At 43.9% G+C, this 27057-nt stretch overlaps 1 protein-coding gene across 1 annotated transcript in view; it reads right to left on the bottom strand.

The window, feature by feature from the left end:
• Positions 1-26656, bottom strand: part of GRIN2B (glutamate ionotropic receptor NMDA type subunit 2B) — a 252762-nt gene extending 226106 nt beyond the window's left edge. Inside the window, exon 1 of the mRNA XM_025204807.1 lies at positions 26246-26656. Coding sequence (XP_025060592.1) covers positions 26246-26656 — 411 coding nt within the window. The remainder of the gene's footprint in view (positions 1-26245) is intronic.
• Positions 26657-27057: the final 401 nt, after the last annotated feature.

The following is a 27057-nucleotide window of genomic DNA, read 5'->3' as shown; positions in this document are numbered from 1 at the left end:
GCAGGAATGACAATATACTCAGAAAGCAATTTTCAGGATACTAGAAGCCCACCAAGAAGAAGAAAGCACTGGAAGTCCTGCAAGGAAAATCTGTATTTGAGCTATCTCCAGCCTCGGTGTCCTGATCAGAGAGGACTGGGTAAGTGTCTCAGCTCTTGGATACTTTTCCAAACTGAAGCACCAAGCTGTTGGACATTCATTTTGTTACCTGAAGAAGCAGTTTGAAGCATTTTCGTGGGAAAAAGAGGTTTCATGTACATCCATTGCAACAACAGAGTATTCAAAAAATATTTTTTTATTCTTTTTAATTGGGCCATCTCTTTTCTCTCTCACTTTTTGGAACTTGGAGGCAGAGAATGGATTTGGGCATCAGTTGTTTCTCAGACTCTCTCCAAGGCTTCTGTTAAAGGTCCTTCCATAACACAGCTGTTCCCCCTGTTGACAAATGAAGCACAATCCAAGCAGTGGCCATGGGCCTTCCCGTGTGCTGCATGAGAACCCCATAAGACTTCCTGTTCATTTGGATGAGCAGTTCTGGCATGCCATCAGATAGGAAGAGGCATTATAGAAAGGCATTGGTGATGTTAATGCACATTCAAAGGGAAGAGGTTCAGGAACACATCCCCTTCTGCATCCCAGACTCCTGCAGAACTACAGCCATAAGCAAATAAGAAGCTAACACTGCTGGTCAATTATTGCTAAGGTCAAGCCTGCTTTGCAACCTCCACCAAAAATTTAAAGTATGTAACACGTTTGGAGGATCTTTCTGTGGGTTAACTCTTCAGACACTGAAGACAGACAGAACCTGATGACTTGAAAGTTATTTAGAGGGGAAGCTGCAAAAGGCAATACTTAACGGATGAGATGTGGCTGTAACTCACAGTTTGGGGTATGAAGTGATGAACAGGCACATTGCTCCTGTGAGAGCTCCAAATAGTACTGTGCTGCACGCTAACATACTGCTTCTGGGAATGCAGGCTGAGCATAGCTGAGAACAAACCTTCAATAGGATGTAGCATGAGATGTCTCTACAAACTTGATTAGCCAGTGTCGATGGAAGCAATAAACCAGGGAGCTGTGGGGTTATCCACATACACATTTATACCAGATTAATTAAACTGGTGTAACACCTCCCTGTGGATACATTTAGAGCCGGTTTTAAACCCATATTGCACCAGGTTTAGATTTATTTACAGGTGTCCACATACAAAGTTGCACCAATGTAAGTAAATCAGTTTAAAATCACACCTTTATTTAAAACTAGCCAATTGCCCATCAGGAATGACAGGGGAAGGAGGAGGGGATGGAGCGCTGCCACCCACCACTCCGCGCCGCCTCCCAGGAGCAGGGGGAGAAGCTTGCCCTGCCATCCCCTCTGTCCCCCTTGGCCAGCACCCCATGCCGCCCCGCCTCCAGGGAGCAGGGATTGGGGGGAAGGAGGCAAGACCAGTACTATTGGCCTTGCCCCCCCCCCACACACACACTCCATCCCTGCTGTCATGGAGGTGCTCCACCGCCGCTGCCTCCTGTCCAAAATGCTCTTGGAGCACTCTGATTGGTTGTTTCAGTCACCATTGTGATTGGCTGCTGAGACAACAAATTAGAGTGAAAATAAAGTGTTGCAGACAGACATGCAGACTAAGGCTTTTATTATATTAGAACAGTACCATTATAAACAGAGGTGGCCTTGGACCTTCTGCATCCCTAAGTACATGGGGCTTGATTCACCACTGTCTCACTCTGGCTTGACATCAGTACAGATCCACTGAAATCAACAGTGAATGAGGTTTCAGGACAGCAGTTGTGGCCTGGCCCTCCACAGATATTTTCCCTTCTCAGTGACATGGCTGTCAGCAGCAGAAGGCTAAGAAATGTGGATTACAATCAGCAGTGGTTTACAAAGACACACATATAGATGGTTCACTCTGCAGTCATGCTGAAATGGGCTAAAATGAAAACAAGTTCAACAATCATTGCAACCAAACCCCACAACTAACTCCGCTCCAAGAACCTTTGATTCTTCGCTTAACATTTCCCCAGATTCCCTGCTTTCAGCCATGACGGCAAAGTCATTCCTGTGGTGATTTCTCCATCTGATGAAAAGAGGAAGGGGCTGGGAAGCTTAACTCTTTATCTGTGATCTAAAGATTAAAAAGAATTGCATTGCACTACCCTGCTGGGGCATCACAGACCATTCCCCACTGACACACCCGTTTTTGAGTGTGAGGGATGCTCTGTGCCAGTACAGCAAGGATACCATAGAATCATAGAAATTTAGGGTTGGAAGGGACCTCTGGAGATCATCTAGTCCAACCCCCTGCTCCAAGCAGAACCGTACCCAACTAGATCATCCCAGCCAAGACTTTGACTAGCCAGCTCTTAAAAACCTCTGAGATTGGAGATCTCACCATATCTCTGGGCATCCTCTTCCAGTATTTTGCTACCCTCCTAGTGAGAAACTTCTTCCTAATATCTAACCTAAATTTTCCCTTGCTTCAACTTGAGACCATTGCTCCTTGTTCTCTTATCTGCCACCACTGAGTCCAGCTCCACCCTCTTTGGACCCCGCCCCCTTCAGGTAGTTGAAGGCTTCTATTAAATCCCGCTCAGTCTTCTCTTCTCCAGGCAAAATAAGCCCAGTTCCCTCAGCCTCACCTCATATTGTCATGTGCCCCAACCTCCATCCATTTTCATTACCCTCCACTGGACTCTCTCCAACTTGTCCACATCCTTACTGCAGCGGGAGGCCCAAAACTGGACACAGTACTCCAGATGTGGTCTCACCAGTGCTAAATAGCCTCCCTTGATCTGCTGGCAACAATCCTACTAATGCAGCCAAGTATGCTGTTAGCCTTATTCGCAATAAGGGCAAACTGTTGGCTCATATTCAACTTATTGTCCAACATAACCCCAAGGTCCTTTTTTGCAGAGCTGCTGCTTAGCCAGTCAGTTTTCAGTCTGTACTGATGCATGGGATTCTTCTGTCCTAAGTGCAGGACTTTACACTTCTCCTTACTGAATTTCATGAGATTTCTTTTGGTCCAATCCTCCAAGTTGTCGAGGTCTCTCTGAATCCTAACTCTACCCTCTTGATACTTCAGTACTCCTCCCAACTTGGTGTCATCTGAGGGTGCACCCCATCCCATCCTCCAAGTCGTTGATGAAGACAGTAAACAAAACTGGCCCCAGAACCAATCCTCTGGGACTCTCAACTTGATACTGGCTGCAAACTAGACATCAAGCCATTGATTACTACCCTCTGAGCCCAATGCAGCCAGTATTCTATCCACCTGACAGTCGATTCATCCAGCCCGTACTTCCTTAGCTTGCCTGCAATAATGTTGTGGGAGACCATATCAAAAGCTTTGCTAAAATCAAGGTATATCACATACACTGGTCTCCCTGCATCCACAGAGCCAGTCACCTCATCATAGAAGGCAATCAGGTTGGTCAGGCATGACTTGCCTTTGGTGAACCCATGTTGACTGTTCCTAATCACCTTCTCCAAGTGCTCTGAAATGGATTCCTTGAGGACCTGCTCCATTATTTTTTCCAGGGACTAAGGTGAGGCTGACCTACCTGTAGTTCCCCAGATCCTCCTTCTTTCCTTTCTTAAAGATGGGCACTGTATTTGCCATTTTCCAATTGTCCGGGACCTTTCCCAATTACCAAAGATTTCATAGATTTCATAGACATTAGGGCTGGAAGGGACCTCGGAAGATCAACGAGTCCAGCCCCCTGCCCAAAGGGCAGGAAGTCAGCTGGGGTCATAGGATGATGGCCAGCAGCTCTGCAATCACATTGGCCTACTCCCTCAGCACCCTCAGGTACATCCTGCTGTGCCTCATGGACTTGTACACATCCAGCCTTTCTAAATAGTCCCTAACCTGTTATTTTGCCACTGTGGGCTGCTCACCTCTTCCTCAAACTGTGCTGCCAGGTGCAGTAGTCTGGGAACTGACCTTCCCTGTAAAGACTGAAGTGAAAAAGGCAAGTGCTTCAGCCTTTTCTGCATCTTCTGTCACTAGACTGCCTCCCCATTTAGTAAAGGACCCACACTTTCCCTGATCCTCCTCTGGTTGCTTATCTCCTGCCCAAGATCATTCTTAGCTACCCTAAAATAGTAGGGTAGCTCTGTATCATCTCACTCCCATCCATTCCCTCCAGACTTCCTTTGCACCAAAAGAAGCTATAGAAAAGAGTTTGGTGGGTGGAAACACTCTGTCTGGCTATTCCCCAGGTACCAAAATATGCCTTTGCCAGTCAGCCCTTTACTGGGCACAGATCAGCCAATCTAAACAACATGGCCCATTATCAACAGGCCTTTAAAAAAATTAAGGGTCTTCAAACATGTATAATGCATGTAGCAGATAACCAATAAGCACAGCCACAACAAGCACTCATCTAGGATGGCTACATTTGTATTCTTTTTGGGATGGAGGATGCACAAAGTGACCCTGCTTTGTTACATGGCTATGCTCAGTCCCTAGCATGGTGCAGAGATAGCACAGACATGTCCTTGCCGTCCTGCAGGCTCAGACTTGCAGAATGAAGGATTAAACCTATGAAAATTAAGGGCATCCCTCTAACTTCAAGGAATGAGTCATCTCTAGCCTCCACCATTCCCCCCCCCCGGCAACCTGATTTCCTACACTGTCTTCCCTTCAGGTTGATCTTCAGTCCTAGGGCTGGGAGATGTATGTTGAATGTCTATTGTAAGCCAAGCTTCCTGTCCCCTTGTTTTACCCCGAGTCCCTGTCACCTAAGTCCTCATTTCCACATCATCATGGCAGCACCCTCTGAAAGCTGAACTAATCCCTCTGCAAAGAAAGAAGGTATTCCACAGGCTGACTCTGCCCCCAGCATCACCTCTGCCATCCTTACCCTTTTATTTGCCTACCCTGATTAATGTATCTGATCCTATAGTATTTCCATTTTGGAGCACAGAGTTCACCCTCCCAGGGCTGGCACACACTGCATTGGCACACACCTCATAGGAATTCATTCAGACTGGCAAAATCTGATCCCTTTCAGAGTGAGAGACAGGAGGCAGCGTTCGGCACTTCAGACATCAAGCGAGAGTAAGGGAAAGCGAGGGATGAAAGCCTCACTGAGTAAAGGCAGCAGGAAAATGTCCTAATTTGGAGAGAGAGGCCTCATTGCCATGGCAACCCTGAATCGCCCCACAGCAACCAGACCTGACTTTATATGTGGTGTTAAATGTTGCAACCATTAAGAGAAAAGGGGGAAATGGGGCTGTGGAATGAAAGGTATTCCATAACAACAGCTTCCCTCTCAGGGGCGCTCTGGCAGGTGAAATGACCCTATTCAGTCTTGAGTTGTATTTGTCCCTTCCTTTAAGTACAGACACATATTTTTGCACATTTGCTTTCCTTCTAAAGAATGAGTCATTCCTTTCCTGCTGTGCAGCCCTCTCTGCTGAGCCTGGAGCGCAGTAGTAATGGGGCTACATCCCTTCTCATGGCTGGCTTGTGAAGGGAAGCAGTGGGAAAGAAGGATGGGTGAGGGAAAAACAAAACCCCCTTCTCCTCTTGATATGCCCTACCAAAACTCTCACCACGTGACTACGGCAAGACAAGAGACTGATAACCAAAAAAAAAAAAGAAACAGGTGGGGAAGTGAAGGGTAGCCATGTGTGTGATATATAAGCCTGTATGCTCCCCTACATGCACACCACAAATCTCTAACACCATGGACTCTTCAAGTGACACACCAGATATATGTGACACTGCTAAAAGCAAGTAACGTGAATGCTGGATTCAGTTAGCGTACCGGAAGGTGGGAGAAGGTGCATGGGAATGACAAAGAGAGAAGCATTCACTAAATCTCCTTCCATACATTTTTTACTTGCTGAGAGAAAAAGATTCATCCCTCTGGTCATTAATTAATTATTCAAATTTCTCCTTAAAACCTTTGCATTCGCTTTAGCCTATGAACGGCCCTAAACACCACTTACCTTCCCCTCTGCACACTGCTGCCTCCTTCCATTCTCACTGATGCTCAAGCACTCAACCTCCCCTTCCCCTATTATAGCCTCCTTTCACTCTGACTTCAGTATAACAATCATCCCCACTCAACGTTTCCTTCTAATGATCTCTGAGCACAGTTCTGTAGCCCTTTCTCACACCAGATGGCATTTATTCATTGGCAATTCAGGAGATACTCATATAAATCCCATTCAAGAGTTGTAGAATCAGGAGCACAAAGCAGAGTGAAACCAGGTAGGCAGGCAGGTAGAAAACTCAGACAAGAGCAAATATGTGTCTTACAGCTTCCAACCATCCAAAATATTGTCTAGGTCTAGAACTGAAAGGGCCAAACCAAAAGGGTGTGTTCCTAGAGGACAGGGAAGTATTTGCCCTCTAGATGTCTAGGTGCAATGTAATAAATCAATTATCACACCAAGATCCCCTTTACCTTATGATCATACAGTCTATTTCAAGGGTTCCCAAAGTTTTTATGCTGCGGCCCAGCAAACCACAGCCCAGCAGTCACAGCCAACCATGGCCAGAATTTCCGGCTGGAAGGCAGGTAAGGACACCCCTACCGCCTACCCCCTGGGTTGGGAGATGGACCAACCCCTGTGTTGCCACGGGCCCTGCAGAAGGAGCCGGGGCTTCTCCACCTGGCTCTGGAGGGCCTCAGTTTGCCGGTCCACGGCCACTTCCAGTCCAGCAGCTGACCATGCTGCAGACCGACAGCCGACTCACGGCGGTCTGGGGATTGAGAACCCCTGGTCTATTTGCATTTGCTTTTTGTTTTCAACCTAAAACCTCAATGCGCTTCTGTATTCAATGTATTTGTCCAATGAAAGTGAAACATTAGACCCTTGTGCCACTGAAAGACTCCACAATACTAGGAATTTGTGTTGGATGGCAGAGGAAAAATACAGCTGCACATGCTCCATGTACCATTATGCTTTCCTGTACACACCCTCATCTATGCTGATATTGGAAAAAATCTCATACGGCAAAAGAACCCTCCCTTGCTACCAGGGTCTAAAGCAACAGAATAACTAAGTACAGCTTGCTCCACTGCTAGTTAATAAAAAAGTCGATGTATTATTTAAGAGACCTGTATATTTTATGGCTGCTGCATGGAGGGAGCTGCTGGCTTGCTTCTGGCATTCTGGTATCACAAGACACAGAGCAAGAGCATGTTTCCACCCCTCCAAATGTTATTACAGTAACACTGACAGACAAACATCCATGTCCCAATCAACACACACACACGTGGACGTGTGTGGACAATGAATACTGCTTTCTGACACATCTGTGGCCCACAGCAGAGAGACAACAAATAGCTGGTGAATGTCAGTCCCCTTCCCAGTGAACAGCACCTTTGAGGAGATTCCAGCATGTAGTCTGCTTGCCTCTCGTGCTCTTGCTGGTCTACTTTGCCTATAACTAGAAAGCTCCTGAGCAAGAAAAAAATGAAATCTGAAATTTGCACATCTATGCCAACCCTTCAAAAGGGAATTGGGCAAGGACACCAAGGTCAGAAGAAGGAATCTGCTCTTTCAACAGCTCAGTGAAGAGGATATGCACCAAGGATTCATTCCAGGATACCAAGAGTTAGAAGGTTAACAGCATCATGGCTCATCAGAGGTAATGTGGACCAAGGTCATGGTGCATGGCACCACCTGGCATGGTCTCCCGCTGTCTCTGAATGAAGTAGTTCTGCTGTCTGCACACGAGCACTCTCCAGCATTAAACACTTTGCACAAAGCCTTAATTAATGGACCATAGCAGGCCTTATTAAATCTAAATTAAGATGCCAATTGACTATTGAAAATTCACATTTCTGGCTGGGTAATGACTGTATCAAAGATATGAATGCATTCAAGGACCGACAAAGTTCACCTAGTGGGCATTTAATAATCAGTTGGTTATTAATCACACGCTTTTCTTTTTTTAACAGAGGGAGTTTGGGAAGGGTTAAGACAGTTGTCAAAGGATAAAAAATAAGATATGGAAGGCTTGCCAGCATGTGCCTCGTCCAGCACGAGCCTCGCCTACTCCCATCCCTGTGCAGGGCTGTTTTCACAGGATTGCATAGACTCCACAAGTTTGTCACGTCCTGTTCTAAATGATTCCCATGATAAGACTTGTACCACTTCCCTTGGGAGACTTCTCTGCAGAGCCAAAGAGATCTTGCTCATCAGAGATGTTTTCAGCATCTATCCTGAGCTCCCTTCACCCAGTTTCATCTCATTACACCCATCAGAACAGCTCCTCCTTCCCTGATGTTTAGCCTTTCAAATGTTTGCAGACAGTGATCCAATGCCCCTATAGAACAAGCCGTGCATTTTTCCCTGCTTTTAATCATTGAGTCAGTTCCTCCTTGGTTCTTTAATCATTTGTAATTCCCTCACTAAATTCCTTCCATTTCCTTCTTGGAAACCCAAACAAGCAGAGCTCACTCCAGCATTGCTGCAGCATGGCTTGGACCAGACCAAACAGAAAAATCCCAGTCTGACTTCCACTGCTGTATGAGCAATTACGAGAGAGGGAGGAGAGGAAATGGGGGCAGAAGTAACACACCTGTTAGTCAATTATGAAGTGCTCTCAGGTGTATTGAACATTTTAAGTTGTTTTTTTTTTAAGTCTCTGCACTGAAAATGTAATTAAAGCAGCTTGCCACCCCACCCCACAGAGACTACCAAGGCAATAATCCTATTATTGCTGCTGTCACCAACATAAATTCTTCTCCAAGGGGGCTGTTTTACTGAAAAACTCAAAAAGCATCAAACCTAATACTGCATCATCTTTCCTTGTGGTCCCTACCCTATTTGATGATTTTTAAAGCAAACTGATAGGAGCATGAAACCCTGGGCAAATGTCTATGAATAACTAAGTATTGTTTGCTTCTCCACTACGTGTCACTGCATGTAACAGCGTACATGATGTATGTCACTGTGAGTCAGGGTGTATGCATGTGTATGAATGCAAGCATGAATCATTACTGGGAGATCCAATGTGAATCACATCAGAAAAATGACTATGTGAATGGATCAGTGGACAGCTGTGTGTTACTGTGAGTCACAGTGGACATGTCTACACTACCTCCACACCATGTCCAGGGACACCAGCATAAAGCATGCCCAACCCATTCCCTCCCTATCCATGTACATAACCAGAAACAAGGGATCTTGAGTGATGCTGAGCATGTGCCAAAAACATGCCCAATACAGAGAGCCTGCAAACAGTATTGGGGCACACACTCAGCACCACTCGAGTGCAGCCACATCACCTCATTTCCAGGATCTGGTTCAAATGGAGTGGGAGTATATCAGTAGAGCATATTTCATGGCAGTACTCTCAGGGAGGGCACAGAGGCAGTACAGGTATGACTAGTGAGTTTGTGTGTCATTGTGTGTACATGTGCATGTCTGCATGCACATACTGAGGACATGGTGTGCAAGTCAGTGTGTATGTGTGAGTGCACTAGTCAGCATATGAGTGTGAGATGCTCCAGGTTCAGTAATCAATGTGCCTACATCACCTTCTACATGCATTTTCCTCCCTTCTCACATCCTTCCTTGGGTGGCTTTTGAGGCAATCTGTAGTGAGACTCAAACTCATGCCTTAACTGCTCTGCCACCTTTCTGCCTACCTGCAACTGTGCAGCTGCAATTGAAATCCTCTTGCTGCCCTTGTCAGTTGTCTCTGCTGAGAAGGAGAGGACAGAAGGCTTATCATTTTAGTACAGGACACTGGAGGAGGGACTAGAAACTGTGTGTTACGAGAGATATTGTTTGAGCACTCTTGGTGCTCAGGTCAGGTTGCAGAGGACTGGAAAATGGCCAAAGTGGTCCCTATTTTCAAGAAGGGGAGGAAGGAGGATCTGTAACTATAGACCAGTTAGTCTCACCTCTATCCTCGGGAAAACCTTTGAAAAAATTATTAAGGATCACATTTATGGGAGTCCAGCAGGGAAAGCAATGCTAAAGGGCAACCAGCACAAATTCATAGCAGGTAGATTCTGCCTGACTAACCTTGTTTCTTTTTATGACGAGGTCACAAAATGCTTAGATGCAGAAATTGAGGTAGATGTCATCTACTTGGATTTTAAGAAGGCTTTCAATACAGTATCTCATTCTATTCTCACAGATAAACTGAGCGACTGTGACACAGAAGATTACACGGTCAGGTGGGTGGCAAATTGGCTTAGGGGTCATACCCAGAGAGTGGTGGGGGATGGGTCAGTATTGACCTCGAAAGATGTCGGCAGTGGAGTCCCACAAGGCTCGGTCCTTGGACCAGTCCTGTTCAATGTCTTCATCAATTACTTGGATAAGGGCATGGGGGACACTGTCCAAATTTACAGATGATACCAAACTATGGATAAAGTTAACACACTAGAGGGTAGGGAACGAATTCAAGCAGATCTGGACAGGTTGGAAAAATGGGCAGAACAGAATAGGATGCAGTTCAGTAAGGACAAATGCAAGGTGCTGCACCTACAGAGAAGGAATTACCATCACACTTATAGGCTGGGGGAGGACCTTCTCAGCAGAACAGCAGTGGAAAGGGATCTCGGCATCATAGCCGACTCCAAGATGAACATGAGTCGTCAATGTGACAAAGCGATCAATAAAGCTAACTGCACTTTATCATGCATTAGCACGTGCATGACAAAAAGGTCCAGGGAGGTGATACTTCCCCTCTAGGTGGCACTGGTCAGGCCACAGTTGGAGTACTGCGTCCAGTTTTGGGCACCGCACTTCAAGAGGGATGTGGACAACCTTGACAGTGTTCAGAGGAGGGCCACTTGTATAGTTAGGGGCCTACAGGAAAAGTCCTACGAGAAGAAACTGAGGGCCCTGGGTCTCTTCAACTCCGCAAGAGAAGGCTGACAGGTGATCTTGTGACTGCCTACAAATTCATCGTGGGGGACAGCAAAGAATAGACGATGCTCTGTTTACCAGGGCACCCCTTGGAGTAACTAGGAACAATGGCCATAAATTAATGGAGAGCAGATTGAAGTTAGATATCAGGAAGAACTTCTTTATGGTAAGGGTTGCCAGAATTTGGAATGGGTTTCTGAGGGAGGTGGTGCTCTCCCCTACCTTGGGGGTCTTCTAAGAGGAGGCTAGACATGCACTTGGCTGGGGTTGTCTGACCCCAGCGCTCTTTCCTGCCCCGGGCAGGGGGTTGTACTTGATGATCTGCTAAGGTCCCTTCCAGCCCAAACATCTAAGAATCTATTAATCTATTAAAATACTCCAAGCATGCCATTACTTGAGAACCCACAAGTTAGTGAGCAGTAAAGGCAGCCAATTGCAAGGATGGATCTGCTCTGCATTTAACCCAGCTTTGTGAAAGATCTCTGTACCATTTAAGTCTTATTTATAGGCATTAAGTATAAGTAGAACTTAAATCAACAAGTTCATCTCAGGTTTGTAATTTCCATATACATAGAGTGATTGTTAGTGAATAAATTAAACTTCCAAGCCATGGTTTGTGTAGAATTGAGGTTGGGCATCAACATTTTACACAGCTCTTTCACCAGATAGTTGGGTTGGGCCATTTAAATGCAGGAAAATAAATCAAGAATGGGCTCAGCTGCTTGAAACTTCTCCCCAAGCTTCTCCATCTCCTTTACCTATTTGTCACTGACATGGTGCACAATGCACACCTGAGTCTACAATGAAAGGATCACCAGCCTGCCAGGCTTGTGATGTGCAGAACTGTATTAACCAAGTAATTAAATCATTTCTGTAATTACTCTCATGCACTTATAAATAATTTAGGCCCACACATTCTCTTTGCCAGCCACAATGGAGAGTGAATACATGGAATAGGATACAAAGGAAAAAGAGAAGAAATAATAATAATAACAGCACTTAACATTTATACAGCACTTTCCCTTTGTGGAAGCAAAATGCAAACAATAATTAATTAAGAGAAAAGGTAGAATGGCAGGCAGAAAGAGAGAGAGGGAGAGAAAGGGAGACAGAGAAGAGAACAGAACGGAAGCCAAAAGTGGTCAAGGAACAATATTTGAATGCACACAATGGCCACCTCGTAATAGTTAGCAGTAATTCTGCCCCACTGTCTACAAAGTTAATGTTACATAGTTCTCTAACCCTAATTTCTTTGTCACCACCACACGCCTGTGAGCTAGGAAGCAAGGCAGGGGATCTAGCTACACAGTGAGCAAGCACCAAAATAAACACACACAGGGGGCATGACAGAAAACTGAACTGAGAGTAATAATACACACACACACACACACCTGGAGGGGCCAACAGCTCCATCTCAGAGCCTCAGTGCTATTTTTGTCAGTTCCCTCCAGCACAGAAGCTCAGCAGCGATTCTACTGGCCAGATGCCAGGGAGCTGGCAATCAGCAATGTGTGGGGGCTGGATGAGTCTCACCTGCTTGTCGCTGCAATTCTCTCTTCTTCCAGTATCCCATCCTAAAACTAGTAAAAAAGAGGATAAGTGGCTGCAGGAGGGCATGGCTGAATCAGCTCCATGGACACCTAATAAGAACTGCCAACATGAACAACAGAGGGCATTTATCTGCAGTCCCTTGATTTCTTGGACCCCAGCTTGAATCCCCTTCAAGCAACCTGATGATCAGAGGGCCAGTCCTTAGCTCTCACCACACCTGAATCCTCTTTACAGTATCCCAGGCTCTACCCCAAAACTGTCAGGCACAAATCACTGGTCCCTTCTGAAAAGCATGGGTGGGAATAAAAACTTATTAACAGACAGATCTCCCAGTCTGTTGAAAAGGTCTGTTTGGTAGATATGCGAAACTGATCATTAACAAGTTTGGCTAACTGAATGTATCCTTGTGAATTCATAAAACTCTGTAAACTTTGTTATATTATTATTAACCTTTTAATACATCATCTTCTCTCCTCCACACATCCTGTCTCATGCCTAGAGTTCTATGACACATTACTAAGGTTAGGACTAAAGCACTAAAAGGTCAGGAAATGCCACAATGCTTGTACAATCCTAATTCACCCCCTGCACACACCCACACCCTTGTGCTTGTGCATTATGATGTTCCTTTTGATAAACCAATCACTCTTTCTTCTATGGGACTTCTGCCTCTCCCGATGGCAGATGGGGCGGGGACTCCCTTAATGAATAGCTATTCGATATTTGATTTTTTCCTCAGGGCTTTAGTGATCACATACCCTGCTCAGAAGACAGAATTATTCACTACCTTCTGGACATTTCTACAGTGCCCTTAACTCAGGAAAAAGGCTGGCCTGTTGCTTATAGCATGTAACTGGGATATGGGAGATCATAGATTCAGAAAATTAAGGTTGGAAGGGACATCAGGAGGTCATCTAGTCCAAACCCCTGCTCAAAGCAGAACCATCCCCAACTAGATCATGCCAGCCAAGGCTCTGTCTAGACAGGTCTTAAAAACCTCCAAGGATGGAGATTCCACCACCTCTCTGGGTAACCTGTTCCAGTGTTTTACTACCCTCCTCCTAGTAAGAAAATTTTTCCTAATATCTAACCTAAACTTCCCTTGCTGTAACTTGAAACCATTGCTCCTTGTCCTGTCATCTGCCACCACTGAGAACAGTATAGCTCCATCCTTTTTGGAACCACCCTTCAAATAATTGAAGACTGCTATTAAATACCCCTTCGATCTCCTCTTCTCCAGACAAAATAAGCACAGTTCCCTCAGCCTCTCCTCAAAAGTCATGTGCCCCAGCACCTTCACCATTTTCATTGCCCTCTGCTGGACTCTCTCCAATTTGTCCACATTCTTTCTGTAGTGGGGTCCCCAAAACTGGATGCAATACTCCAAATGTGGCCTCACCAGTGCTGAACAGAGAGAAGAATTACTTCCCTCAGTCTACTGGCAACACCTACTAATGCAGCCTAGTATGTTGTTTGCCTTCTTTACAATAAGGGCACACTGTTGGCTTATATTCAGCTACTTGTCCACTATAACACCCAGGTCTTTTTCTGCAGATCGGGTTCAGTTCTTTTCTCTTCCATGGGCTTTTTGTTTGGCCTTGTCAGGTCACTTAGCCTCTCTGTACCAAGGTTTATCCCTTTAAAAATGAAGAAAATAGCAATATTCTGTCACAGCGGTGTTCTGAAGATAAACACATTAGAGGCAGCATGACATTCACGTACCGTAGCAAGGGACTCCATATAAGAATCTAAAAAAGACAGTATCTGACAGCTTCATTAAAGATGAATGAAATTATTTTCATAGCACCTATGTGAGGGGAGTGGTGAGGCTGGTCCTTTTGTTCAGAGGGAGAACAGAGGCACAGAGAGATTAAGGCAGGGGTGGGTAAAATGTAGCTCGCAAGCCATAGCCAGCCCACCTATTGATTCTATCTGGCTCACAGGAGGGTGGCACGGGTGGTGGCTCTGGCACCAGCCTCTGCTGGTGCTGAAGGGTACGCTGGGCAGAAACTGCCCTACCTACCTGCCTGCCCACCCTTCTGGCTCCACACAACAGGCCCTGAGTGAGCCATGCTCAGGCACCGGTGCCCCTGCTTGGGCTTGGCTGGCAGTCCCTCCCCTGCCTGTGGCTTGGGAGCCTGTGGCAATGCCGAGGGTACTCACAGAGAGGCACATCAGAGGCTTCATTCTTCCCATTGAGCGAGTTTGTTTTTCTTTAACCTAATTGTCAATATACAAGATTAAGACTTTAATCTAAGCTATTATGCTCAGGATTTATTCTGATCCTCTACCTACGCTACTCAAAAAATCAGAACAAAAATTATTTTTTGAAATAAAATTCAATATTTTATAGTAGATGTTTGATTTTTACCATATGATTTTTTTTTATCTCTAATTTGTTAAAGTGATATCTTTCGCATTTTATTTTGTGTGTGCAACTGTGACAGGGCTCTTGGTGCATCTGTCACTTTAAGAGAAGAGGTTGCTCAGAAAGCAGCCTGCAGGTGTGTCAGCCAATTACAGAGTCTTCTGACTGGAAGGGGGCTGAGCTTGAGGCATATAAGCCCAAAGCCTGAGCTGGTCAAGGACTGTAGCCCTGGGAGCCCAAGAGAGAGAAGCTACTGGCAGCAGGACTCCTAGTAGAACAACTGAGCTGGAGTAAGCAGCATGGAGATTGGAAACAGGCAGACCTGAGAACAGGATCAGTTGAGCCCACAGCCTGGAGAGGCAGGCCTTGGAAGAGATAGACTTGGGAACAGGGGTGGGTGAGCCTGTAGCCCACAGAGGGGCAGAGCCTGGGGCTGGAGGGCCCAGAGTGCAGCCTGTGGGGCCAGGGGGCCAAAGCCCAGAGAGGGGCATGTTTCAATAGGGCCAGGGAGCCCAGACATCTGGAGCACCAAGAGAGACAAGCATCAGCAAGGCCAAGAGAGCCCAAAGATCTCAACTGGCCTAGTAGTGGAGCTAGGGTAGACTGAAGATCAGGGATCGCTGCCAGAGACTGCTGGGACTGGGGAGAATGGAGATCTCAACTGGCCTAGGAGCAGGACCAAGGTCTAGGGCAGGGGTGGGCAATTATTTTGGGCAGAAGGCCACTTACTGAGTTTTGGCAAGCCATCGTGGGCCACATGACAGGAGCCCAGGGCAGATAAATATTAATTTTCTAAATTTTTTAAGGGCCCCGCGGGCCGGACAGAGTGGCCTGGCGGGCTGCATCCAGCCCCCAGGCCACATTTTGCCAACCCCTGGTCTAGGGAGACTGAAGATCAGGGGCCACTGCCAGAGGTGGAGAGGGCCAAGGAGCCTGTAGCCCAGGAGGGGCGAGAACTGGGGCTGGGAGCCCATAGCTCAGAAAGGACAAGTGTCAGGATGTCATCTGTGAGGAATGGGAGTGGGTATTGCCTTAAGGCAATGAGCACGGACACCTGTGGTCATGAGAGAGACCCATCTTGGGAAGCCCTGGGGCAATCTCCACAGATAATAACATCAAGGCATGGCAGTTGAGTCAAGGGGAGCTTGCCCAAGGAGAGTCATAAGTTGGCAAGGGCTAAGCGGCCACAAGGGGGTATCGCGGCCACTCCCAGGATGAGCTCTTGCTACAGCAGCCCTCAACAGCTTGCCAAAACTCGTTAAGTGGCCCTCTAGCCAAAATAATTGCCCATCCCTAGATTCAGGTCAAAGGCTGCCTTAATTGCAGACCCAATGTGAGCTTCCTACAACCCAGCTTTTCATAGTACTTATGATTAGGTCACATTCAACATGTTCAAAGCACGGCTCTCACCGAGTCCAGTTGCAATTGTGAGCGCTCAGCACTTTTGCAAAGCACACTCCAGAGGCTTGAGCTGGGCACCCAGACAGTGAGTGCACACAATAACTGATCACCTGTGAGAAGCCTGGGTTTTAAGTATCCTAAACCATCAGAAATTTCATCTTGTAGCACCTTATTGATACCAAAGGGGTCAGCAGCAAGGTTAGACCCCTTAGATTGCCTCTGACACTTGAACTAATGGAGTAATTGAAAGCAGCAGTATTCCCTATGTAGTCCAGCATGAAAGGGGAATGAGAAATTTGCAGTGGGTCCAACAGATATTTGCTCACACTGGAGGAATGGAAACAGTCGGGAATCTTGGGTTCCATTCCATGATCTGGAGAGGAATGTGCTCTAGTGAGTTATAAACTCTTAACCCAGATTGCTTTTTCCCTTCCAACCTGGCCTTGTTCCAGTCCTGTCTCTTTCCCATCCCTGTTCTTGTTCTAGTCCCAGTCTCCCCAGACAGCACTTGTTTTGGCCCTATGACGTCTCATGTGTACACCCTGTTTTCTTATGATTTGTCCCCCGTAATCTGTTGGATTTTTAAAGGCTCTGGCCACCCAAACAGTGGCGGCCCCCGATTTTTAGTGGGCTAGGCCCGCGGTCTTTTTAATTCAAATAGGTCCAGTCCCAGTCTCCTCCCATAACCAGTTCCAGTCTCCATTTCTCAGGCTTCTTACCCCAGTCCTGGTCATCCTGCCCAGCAAGGAGTGGTTTCACCCCTCTGAACTCTCTGCCCCAGCCTTAGTCTCCCTCTTGCTGCCTCATGTCCTTTTCTGACCTTTCCAGTTTCGTCTACACCTCCAGTTCTTTGTTCCTTAGCCAGTCCCAGTTTCCCCTTCTCAAGTCTTCATCTGATCTGCCTGTCTTCCAAGGTCGTAATTGGACACTGGAACTCCCTGGGTGGCAGCAGTACATGAGGCTGCAGCTGACAGTGACCAGGCCAGCAGAGCAGTTGCTGGTATTTTTGCAACCTTCCCAGGTTGCACCTCAGACCTGGTTCCTTGGTCACTCCACCTTTCATTGCGCTACTGCTCCTCAAGCCATGTTTCCCTTTCCCATTAGCTCCCTGTCCTAATTTTTCTCCCTTGACTCCTTTGTCTCATCTCAATGTCTCCCCACTGGCTCCTTGTCCCAGGTCCTCTCCCTGCACTCCCACCAGCTCTCCATGTGATTCGTCTCTTCCCTTCCTAACTCTTTTCCCCTACCTGAATGGTTCTCAGTTCCATTTCCACTGCCCAGGCAGTCCTAGTGTCCCACTAAGTTCCTCATTTAATTTCAGTCTTTCTCACAGCTATTAGCTTCTCTCTTCCCTTCCCAGTTGCCAGCCTCCATGCCCAGCCAACCACAGAGCCCCTGGCTCTCAGTCCTAATCATTTTGCTGAGTCAGTCACAGTCACCCCTCAGTCCCCAGCTCCAGTCCCCAGCTCCTTGCTCAGCAAGTTGCCATCTCCATGACCAGTTCGCAATCCTAGCCTCCAACAGCCCCAGCTTCCTTGCCCAGTCAACAGTTTTTCCATGTCCCAAGTCCCAGTCCCAGTCCACTTCCCCACACTAGCTTTCCATCCCAGGTTCTGCCACGTCCAGGAACCTTTTCCCAATCAATTCCTTCTCCTGATCCCCTGCTCTTCCAGGTTTGGCTCTTGCCATCTCAGCATCTGAATCAGGCAGTGTCTTCTATCTTGCTGTCTGAGTCCTACACGGACCTCACTGAAAGCTTGAAAGGACAGATTCCCTGCTTTCAGTCCTCTACCCAGTCCTGTGCAGTCAACAGCAGCCTAGAGATAAAATTGCTAGGGAATTCCTACAGAGCCCCAGCTGGATCATACCCAGTTCAGACAAAATCCTGTAAGAAATGTAAGAACCTTTACAGAGCAAGGCTAATGGTGTTTATGAAAGCTTTTCACTTGGTCAAAGTTTGGCAAATTTACACAGGCATGACAAAATCATGTCTCTGATACTCAGTACACCCTTGCTCAAATCTCAAATCCTTCTTCCAAAGCATGCAGAGAAGCTAGATTTGACTAAGAAAGTCACCGACATTTTTTAACATGAAAAATAAATTACAAATATTTTCTCCAGTTTTATTCTGGGAATAAGCTGAATCATTTAGCTGAAATTTTCCAAAATATAAAAATTTTCTACCAAGGCAGACAGAAATTTCAGCCTGGTGTGTTATTAGTTATAGGCAATTAAAATTAGGATCTTAGAATGGGAATAACTAGGCAACCTTAATAACAGGCAGTGCAATCAGCCTTATAATATTTCCTACACACCAGAGTTACTCAGATACCCACTCTTCAGCTTCTTCTCCTGAAGTTTAGACATTTTTATAAAAGCATCATATTTACTTCAATTAGAATAATTAATTAATCGGTACCCAACAATGAGCTACATCTTTGCATTTAATAGACTTCAAAGCACTTTCCAGAAATATCATTATCTCCATTTTGTAGATGAAGAAACTGCAGCTGAGAGAGGTTGACTTACTTCCCCAAGTCATACTGCCAGTATGTTGAGTATGTTAAGAGTTGCCAATGGAACAGTGGCTTTTGGACTTCCAGACTTTTGCTGTATCTGCTGGCCACAATGCCTCCCACAGATAATCTGCCAGGTTTCATATACCTTCCTTTTCTCTCCTGTTTTTACATTCTCCGTCTAACTCCATTCCCTTAATTTTTTTTCCCAGTCTGCTTTTCCTGAAACTTCTGTTTATAATTAGCATGAGGAACATCGTAGATACGTGGCCAGGAGCTATGACCACAGCAGAGAGGAAAGAATCATGACAGTTTGTTGGCATTTTTTTAATTGCCTCACAGGTTTTATTTTAATAAAACTTTTCAATCATCCAAGGTTCAGAAAAAAGAACTCCTTTGCCTACTTCTCCCTCTTCATATATTCTCTGCCTTGCTGGCCTATTCTTCTTTCTAAGTTTGTCCATATTCCCTCCATACCCAGCCTGGCTAAGGAAGGCTTGATCCCTACTGCTCATTTTCAAAGGCTTAGTCCACTCTAAGTTTGAAATAACTTAAGCGATGTGGCTTCTACCACTTCCCAGAGAAGATTCCTCCACAGTCTAATAGAGCTTTCTGTGGACATTTTCCTTGATCTCCAGTTTCAATGCTCCTTTTGCTCAATTTCACCCCATTGCTCCTACTTAAACAGCTATAAGTTTTCCTCTCTTCAGTATATACCCACCCACTATCCACAGATCTTGACTACAGCCTCCCTTAGTAACTTTTTAGCCAAGCAACAATATATATATTGTATACATATATGCATTATATATATAGACACACACAGAGTATCTATCTCTCTGTATGTCTACCTATCTATCTTGTAATCTCTTCTCATGCATCAATCTCTCTAGGGCCTGAAAAACATTAAAGACTACAATATTATCTCTTCCTGTGTCCTCTATTTTTTCCAGGCCGTGTGATTTTAACTCCCTTAATTCCTTCATAATCCATTCCTGCCAAACCTGCTTAATGAAGCAAAATAAAAGGCAGAGTAAGAGATTCCCTGGAAAGAATTGTTTCTCTCTGTCCTGTGGTTACTGATGAATGACATAAGGATCTAAGGCAGCGGTATCAGTCAATTTCACACTCCAGGTTTTCAATTTCATTTTGAGGCCAGTTTGGGCAGGGACAAATTTGAGTGTAATTAATTTAGATTTTGTGAGACAAGAAACTGTTTGGGGTTGTATGAAAGGTCTGCTGTCTTCAGAATGGAGAAACTAATCTTCTCATCTGACTGGGGATGTCACAAATTGATTTAATTCTTTTGTATTTAAAAAAAAAAGTTGTTATAATAACCATTAAAAATAATGATGGGTCAGATCTCAAAAGGTCCCTAGGTTTTATTTAGATAAGCCCTCAGGGGTGTGGAGGTTTATCCAAATACCACCCGTCTGCAAACTGGGGATAAAAAGCAGGGAAAAGCAGCTTTTCCCATGAGAATACCACAGCTGATCCCAAACAGGTTGGAACTGTCTATGAAACCAAACACACTTCCCACACACTTATTTCAATATTTCTTCTTCCAGCTGGAACCTAGCAGCAATGGGATTTAAAATAAAGTCTAGAGAGGTTAACTAAAGTTCTTCTGACCTCAAGATAGATTTTGAGGGCTACAATTCAAGCTATGAGGGAAGGTTTAGAATTTTATGTCATCTGAAGAAACAGTGCCGGAATAGAGTACAACAAAATCACAGTTGTCTTGGAAAACTAATTCCATGGTCTTGGACAGAGCAGGTTATAAATAGCTATAAATGACCAAGGGAAGGATACCAACTCTGCATTTTTTTATTGTGATGTGATGTAGGCTAGGACAGCTTCATTATGGAGAGATGAGCTTTGTGGCACTACCTGGATTCTCCTTGCACTCAGAGGTGTCACTGGCCAGAATTGAGCCTTTCCCATCTCTGATGGGAAGAGTTGTTATCATAATCATAAGTAAATACTGGGTTCATTATTTATCAGCTAGACAGAGCTATGATTTAGGGACAAAATAAAGCAAAAGTATTTTAAGTAAAAGATTTGGATCACACCTAAATTTAAAAGATTAAAAAATTAAAAAGGAACTACCATTTTAAAATATATGTTTTAAAGTTTTTTGTCTTGTTATTTAGTAGAACAGGTTAGGAAAGTTTTGATGAAACTCTTTCTATCAGGGAATGCAGTTCCAGCAAGAATTAAATGACTCCCAAAATCAAGTATGTTTTACTGAATTTTTGTTTTGGAAGGGGGAAAGTGAGGAATAGCCAATAATATTGAAATATCCTGTTTTTACATTTTCAGAACAAAATATTTTTATTCCCTTTTTCTAGGCTTTTTGTTTCAAAGTTCTGTATTTCAAAATTCTGTGCGATTGTATTTTTAGGTATAATAATAAAATGTCATGTAAAATAAAATGGAAATCAAAACAAAGTGTTCACTTTTGTCTAAGTGAACTAGGTTCATAGGAAAGTAGGGCTGGAAGGGATCTCATGAGGGCATCTAGTCCAGCCCCCTGCACTGGGCAGGATCATGCCTGACTAAACCATCCCAGCTGAGGTTCTATCTAACCTGATGTTGACAATTTCCAGGGATTGAGATTCCACAATTTCTTTAGGAAGGCATGAGTGCTTTGAGTCAAGCAAACTGAGCATTCTTCCAAAACTTCTTTCACAGGCAATTTTGAAATGTTCAGGTTTCATTTCTAATTAGAATGAAAACAAATTCTGAAATCTAAAAATGCTCCATGAAACAGGATTTCCATTCTCCACACAGCCCTAGCTAGCTAATTCTGAAAGCTTGAAAGTTAAAGATTTTCTTAATTACACTAACCACAGGTCCTTATTTAACCATACTGTTTCTGTGTTTTCTCTTGGTTTCAGCACATGTACTGGATAGAGGGCTCCTGAAAAAAAAAGCCGTTGAGTTTTAATTATACAGTCCCTGTAACTTTACCCAGTATTTTCCCTTGCATGGCATGTGCACAACTGCATTATTGTAAGGCTACTCAAAGTGAGCACTGGCAAGAGCGATGTGCAGGACCTGGGATGACATACCAGTGAGCACATCTGTTCAGAAATGAGATTTGTTGGCAGTACTACAACAGTCCCCAGGGCATTTTCTGCTCCTCTTCTTTCCCCTTCCACCATTAACCGGGTTGCTTTCCCACCTATCAAAAATAAATTATATTTAATAATTAAAGACACCAGTTGGCCAAGTGGTTTGTTTTTTTGGAATGTAACTGAGCCATATCTGATAAAATTGTAATTGGCCCAAACCAGAATGAACAATTCATTCTCTTTTCCTTTATTTTGTTATATTTTTCATTTCCATGAAGGTCTCTTTGCTTCTAAGTTCTGGCCAAAAGTGATAGTGGGAAATAGTAAAAATTTCATGAGGAAAAGTTCCTCCTAGATTTCCTGTCTTAGGTCTGCCAGTACAAGATACCGTTTTAGTTGCTTATCAGAATGAAACATGGTTTGCAACCTTGATGGTTTACTTTCTGCTGCAACTCATCCCTGTCAATCAGCTCCTTCCATGCTACAGCAGGACAGAATTTCTACTTAAAACCCAAACAGAGAGAAAAGATAAACTCCATCCCCAGCACACGATTAGAGAACGTTGTTAGGTGGAGTGAAAAAAAAAACAGTTCATATAAAACAAAAACAAAACAAGAATAAGTGAGGTTTGGGTAAAAATTGTGAACAAAGTGAAAAGATTAAGGAGTTCCACAAACACAAGTTTTTTGATCCATGGTACAAGAGGTTGGATATGGTGGATTATCACCTCCATATCACCTATTCCAAGTTAACAGATCAGTAGTAACTGAAAATTATCTCCTTCTGATTCATGATCTTTCCAAAAGGATTCTGTGGTCTAAGTCCATTTCCTAGGTGACTGAGGTCTGTATTAAAACATTTACAGCGAGCAATAACTGGAACCATAATGCTGATAATCATAAGAGACTGCAAGGATTGCAGTCTCTTATGATTATCATCATTATGATTATGCATTATGATTATCAGTATTATGATTGAATTGGCATAATTCAATCATAATGAATTATGCCAATTATCAGCAGCATTATCAGCATTATCAGCATTATGATTATCAACTCTTATGATTGAATTGGCAGTGAGAATTCAGCAAGTTTCTTACTGCTTAGGGTGGTCTCTCCACAGAAAGTTTCAGGTACATTGTACTGGTAAGAAGCTTGTACTGGTGATGCCTGAGCTGTACTTGTTCCCAAAGATAAATACTGGGCTCAATATCCAAAGAGATTACTTAGCCATTTTCTCCAGTGCTAAATTATAGATGTAATGCACATATTAAAGAGGTGGAAATGGATGCATTAGCACTAAGAAAAGAAAGAATAAAAATGTATGCAAAAGACTATATATACATATATGCATACACCCACCACACAAATAGTTATAATTCCAAAAAGATCCAGTAAAAATCGTTATTATACATATAAAAACAAAATTAATATAATACTAAGGATGTGAATTTGAACAAAAGCCAGTCAAAATAATGCAAAAATAGAAGTCCAACAGCATAATTAATTCTGCCACGTTACACTCAGGACCAGATTCTATTCCACCTATTGGGCATCTAAATGGACTTAGGTGTCTAAGGGTGATTCTAGTCCAAACAGTTGAGGTCCTGAAAATTCAGTTATGCATCTATTTGTGTAATGCAGCATTCATTATCTGACCCTTAAGGGAAGTAAGTGCTGCAGATTTAATAACCTAACCTGTCACACATAATATGCACAATGTGGTAGATCAACTTTTAAGTTGGAATCTTGTTGGATTTATTTTTTAATCTCCTACCTTTTGGGTTCCACACTGTCCAACTTAATGTTGCATCAAAATAAATTGTTTGTACTTGGACTTAAATTTGCTGAGCTAAAGCCATGAAATTCCAGTGGCAGTAAATCAGAATTTCATATGCATCTTTTGCAAGAGAACATGGTCTGAACCTTTTTTTTTTTTTAATGGTTTAAAAAAACACTAAGAAACTGCACAGTTTACTTTATGCAGTTTCACAGATTTTGATCTGTGGTTTACTACAGGCGTGCATAAAATAGGTGCACCGTTATGGAGTTGAAAATAAGGGTCTGGACCTCTGAAAGGCTGCATAGTCTGCCACAACTGATTTCTGTGGAAGTTAAGGACATTCAGCACCTCACAGGAAGTACAGAGTGCCTTGCAGGATCATGCCGTAAACAACTCATTTAGAGTAATCTGACTAAAAAACAATCGAGATCAGACATTATCATTCAGCTGTGTGGAAATGGATCATTAAGCACTTAGTAGTATAACTTCATTATTTTTAATGAAATATAATACTGTGTGTATATCTGAACAGCTCTCTTTCTCTCCCTCCCTATATTTACACACACACTTATATACTATTCAATTTACCAAGTAACTCTTATCCATTAAGGATTACCCACTTATGAAGTCAACCATTTTGAGTTATGTTTTTTTTTTAAAAGAATCTTCTAGATTTTTTATAAAACTGCAAACTTTTCATTTAAACTGCTTGCAAATGTGCAAAAGGGGAATGTGGTAAAAAGGAATTTTGCAGAGAAAAGAGACCCCAGTCTTCATCTCCCCAGAGTGTCCTGCCCACTCCCAATATTTCCTGTAGAAATCAATGGGCAACATAGAACATTAGGACCACATGCTGCCCTCCCAGGGGAAAATCCATGAGCAGGTATTATATATATATATATATATATATATATATATATATGAAAACTCAATGAGCCAAATTCCACTACAAGTATAAATGTGCTTTAAACCCACCAACGTCACTGATATTGTTCACAATCAAAATATGGACCACCAAATTTAAAACCATGGGACCCAATTTTCCAGTGCATTGTATCCAGTGTTGTCATCTGCACCTGTGTACAGCCAGTGTAAAATGCTACCGTTCCATTCCAGGCATGTTCTATATCTGTTTTTCCCTAGTTTTGCTGACTGACCGAAGTGCAAGGCCATAGCGAATCAAGCCCAGAGCTGTTGACAGATGCTCCTCTCAGATGGAAAGGGCTGGGTGGGGCCATGGTATACAGAGCTGATCAGTTGGCAAGAAAAAAAGTGTTTTTGAATAATTTATTATTTTCATTCAAAGACTGATTAAAAAAACGAATAAATTACTTGCTGAATGTTATTTGTCCAACTATAAAGCTGCTCAAATAATGAGGGGAAAAAAAGTATTTGTCATTAATTTATTCCTAACTATGCAAAATATGGATTAATTATTCACAAGACAATTATTCACAATCAATTAGTTCAAATTTCTCAGACTAACGGAAATCATTCTAAGGAAACTTTCCTTAATGGCCAGCTTACATTTTCCCTCATACAATTACATCCAATTGTGTCTCGTTATAACTCTCAGATACCTTAAAGTTAATCTGCAAAGAGAGAAAGCGTGGGGTTTGTCAAAAGCTATTGGCCTATAGGCTTTTTTGCAGGGAGAAGCACTTGGTGCAGAAGAACAGGGCTACTATACCCTAACTCCCCTCTAGGATAGAGCAGCCAAGGGCCTATTGCAGCTTATTCTGACTAGCAGTGGCCTCAAGTGACTAAACCTATGCCACATGGAGATTGCTGGAATATGCTGCAACTCATCCCATGCCTACCACTTCCTCTACACCTGTGCCACATGAGAGTCAGTGCTGGGTCCAGCTATGTTGACTCTATGCCAGATGACAGCTCTCCTAAACTAGGGGAAATATCAGCAGGCCAGAACTGGCTGCACTCCCACCCCTTTACTGTGTTCACAGGGAATCTGGCCAAATGGAGGGAAGGTTAGAGGGGGGAGCTGTTTGCTTTCTGCAGTAGAAACTCAAGTCTTATCTTTGCTGAAATGCAGTTTGTTGACTGAGAAACTAGTGAAATTAGAATAACAAAACAAAATGAAAGATATGCTAAATGGAAATGAGAAAGGATCATTAGTCAGACTGGTCTGTCCTGGGGTTTTGTTTGCTTGTTAATACCTATTTAACTCCAATAAGTAATTAATGCTTTGGAAAGAGCATTGCTTTATTAAACCTTCGCTCCTCACCCTCTTTCAATTAAGATGTGAGAGGTCACAGTAACCATCCCTGAGACCTCCCAGAGGACCGGGACCCCTCCCAGCTAAACCCTGAAATGTCAAAGGTAAAATAAAAGGGCGGGGGGGAAATCTTAAAAAAAAAAATCACAACTCTAAAGGGTTCTTTATACTTTACAAAGAAAAAAAAGTACTGAAATCCCCTTCCACAGTGGATCCCTTTCCACAGCTCTTCTCTCCTTGGTCTTTGTATACTTCAGATAATTCTGCACAAATAGTATGCTCCTCTTAGCTGTAATGCAACCATTCTACATATATTTGGTTCTTTTAATTTTTTCTTGAAGCAAATCTCTCCAGCCCCATAACCACTTGGCCACCTGATAGGTTATTTCTCAGTATATGAAGCTTAACCATTCAGATTCATCATGGAAGAAAGCTCATTTCTACCTTGTCTGCCATGATCATGGAGGAGCCTCCATGGATGCCCAGGATGGGTGTGAGGGTCTGGGCAGAAATGAAGTCCAGGATCTGGGCAATGGCTTCCTGGTCTGTGTCATCAGCAAACACCACACCTTGAATCTTCCGGTCTGACATGAGGTCACAGATGCGAGTGATGATGCTCTTGGGGTCTGTCTCATTCATGGCCACCAGTTCGACCCGGGGCACCACTGAGAGGTGATGGAAGTCATCTTTCTCGTGGGCATCCTTGATGGCCACTTCGTCTGAGGTACCCACGAGAATGACAGCAACACCAATGCTGGGGTGGCTCTTCTGGGCACGGGCCCCACCACCCGTTGTTGCTAGGACTGCCAACACCAGCCAAAACTGTGGAGAATAGCACTCTGCCCTGGGCCTCATCTTCAGCTCTTACACTCCCTAAAAAAAAAAAGGAGAGAGAAGGAAAGAGAAAGTGATTAACTAACAAATCCATTCAGCAATCAGCCTTCAAGGCAGATCATTGATCCATGGGGTGCAAAAGCCCCACTTCTAGTCAGACTTTTGGTCCATGCTGGTGTCCAGCACCGAGGCCTAGTCCAAACTCAACAAAAAATCAACAAGAGTCTCTCCATTAATTTCAGCGGGCTTTGGATGAAAACATCCAGGAGCAACCTTTGTTTGTTCAGAGGAAGAGAGAGGTAGGAAGAGAGAAGAAAGAAACTGGAGAGTTAAAGGGATTCAGCAAAGAATACACAACTTGTCATCACTAAGGCCTGGTTTTACCTTAGAGTCAAGCCAACAGTAACAGGAAATTATTGTCC

Source organism: Alligator sinensis, unplaced genomic scaffold, assembly GCF_000455745.1.
Source record: "Alligator sinensis unplaced genomic scaffold, ASM45574v1 scaffold166_1, whole genome shotgun sequence".
NCBI classification, from domain to species: domain Eukaryota; kingdom Metazoa; phylum Chordata; order Crocodylia; family Alligatoridae; genus Alligator; species Alligator sinensis.
The sequence above is the reverse complement of the archived record's forward strand: the minus strand, read 5'-3'. Positions and strand labels throughout refer to the sequence as shown.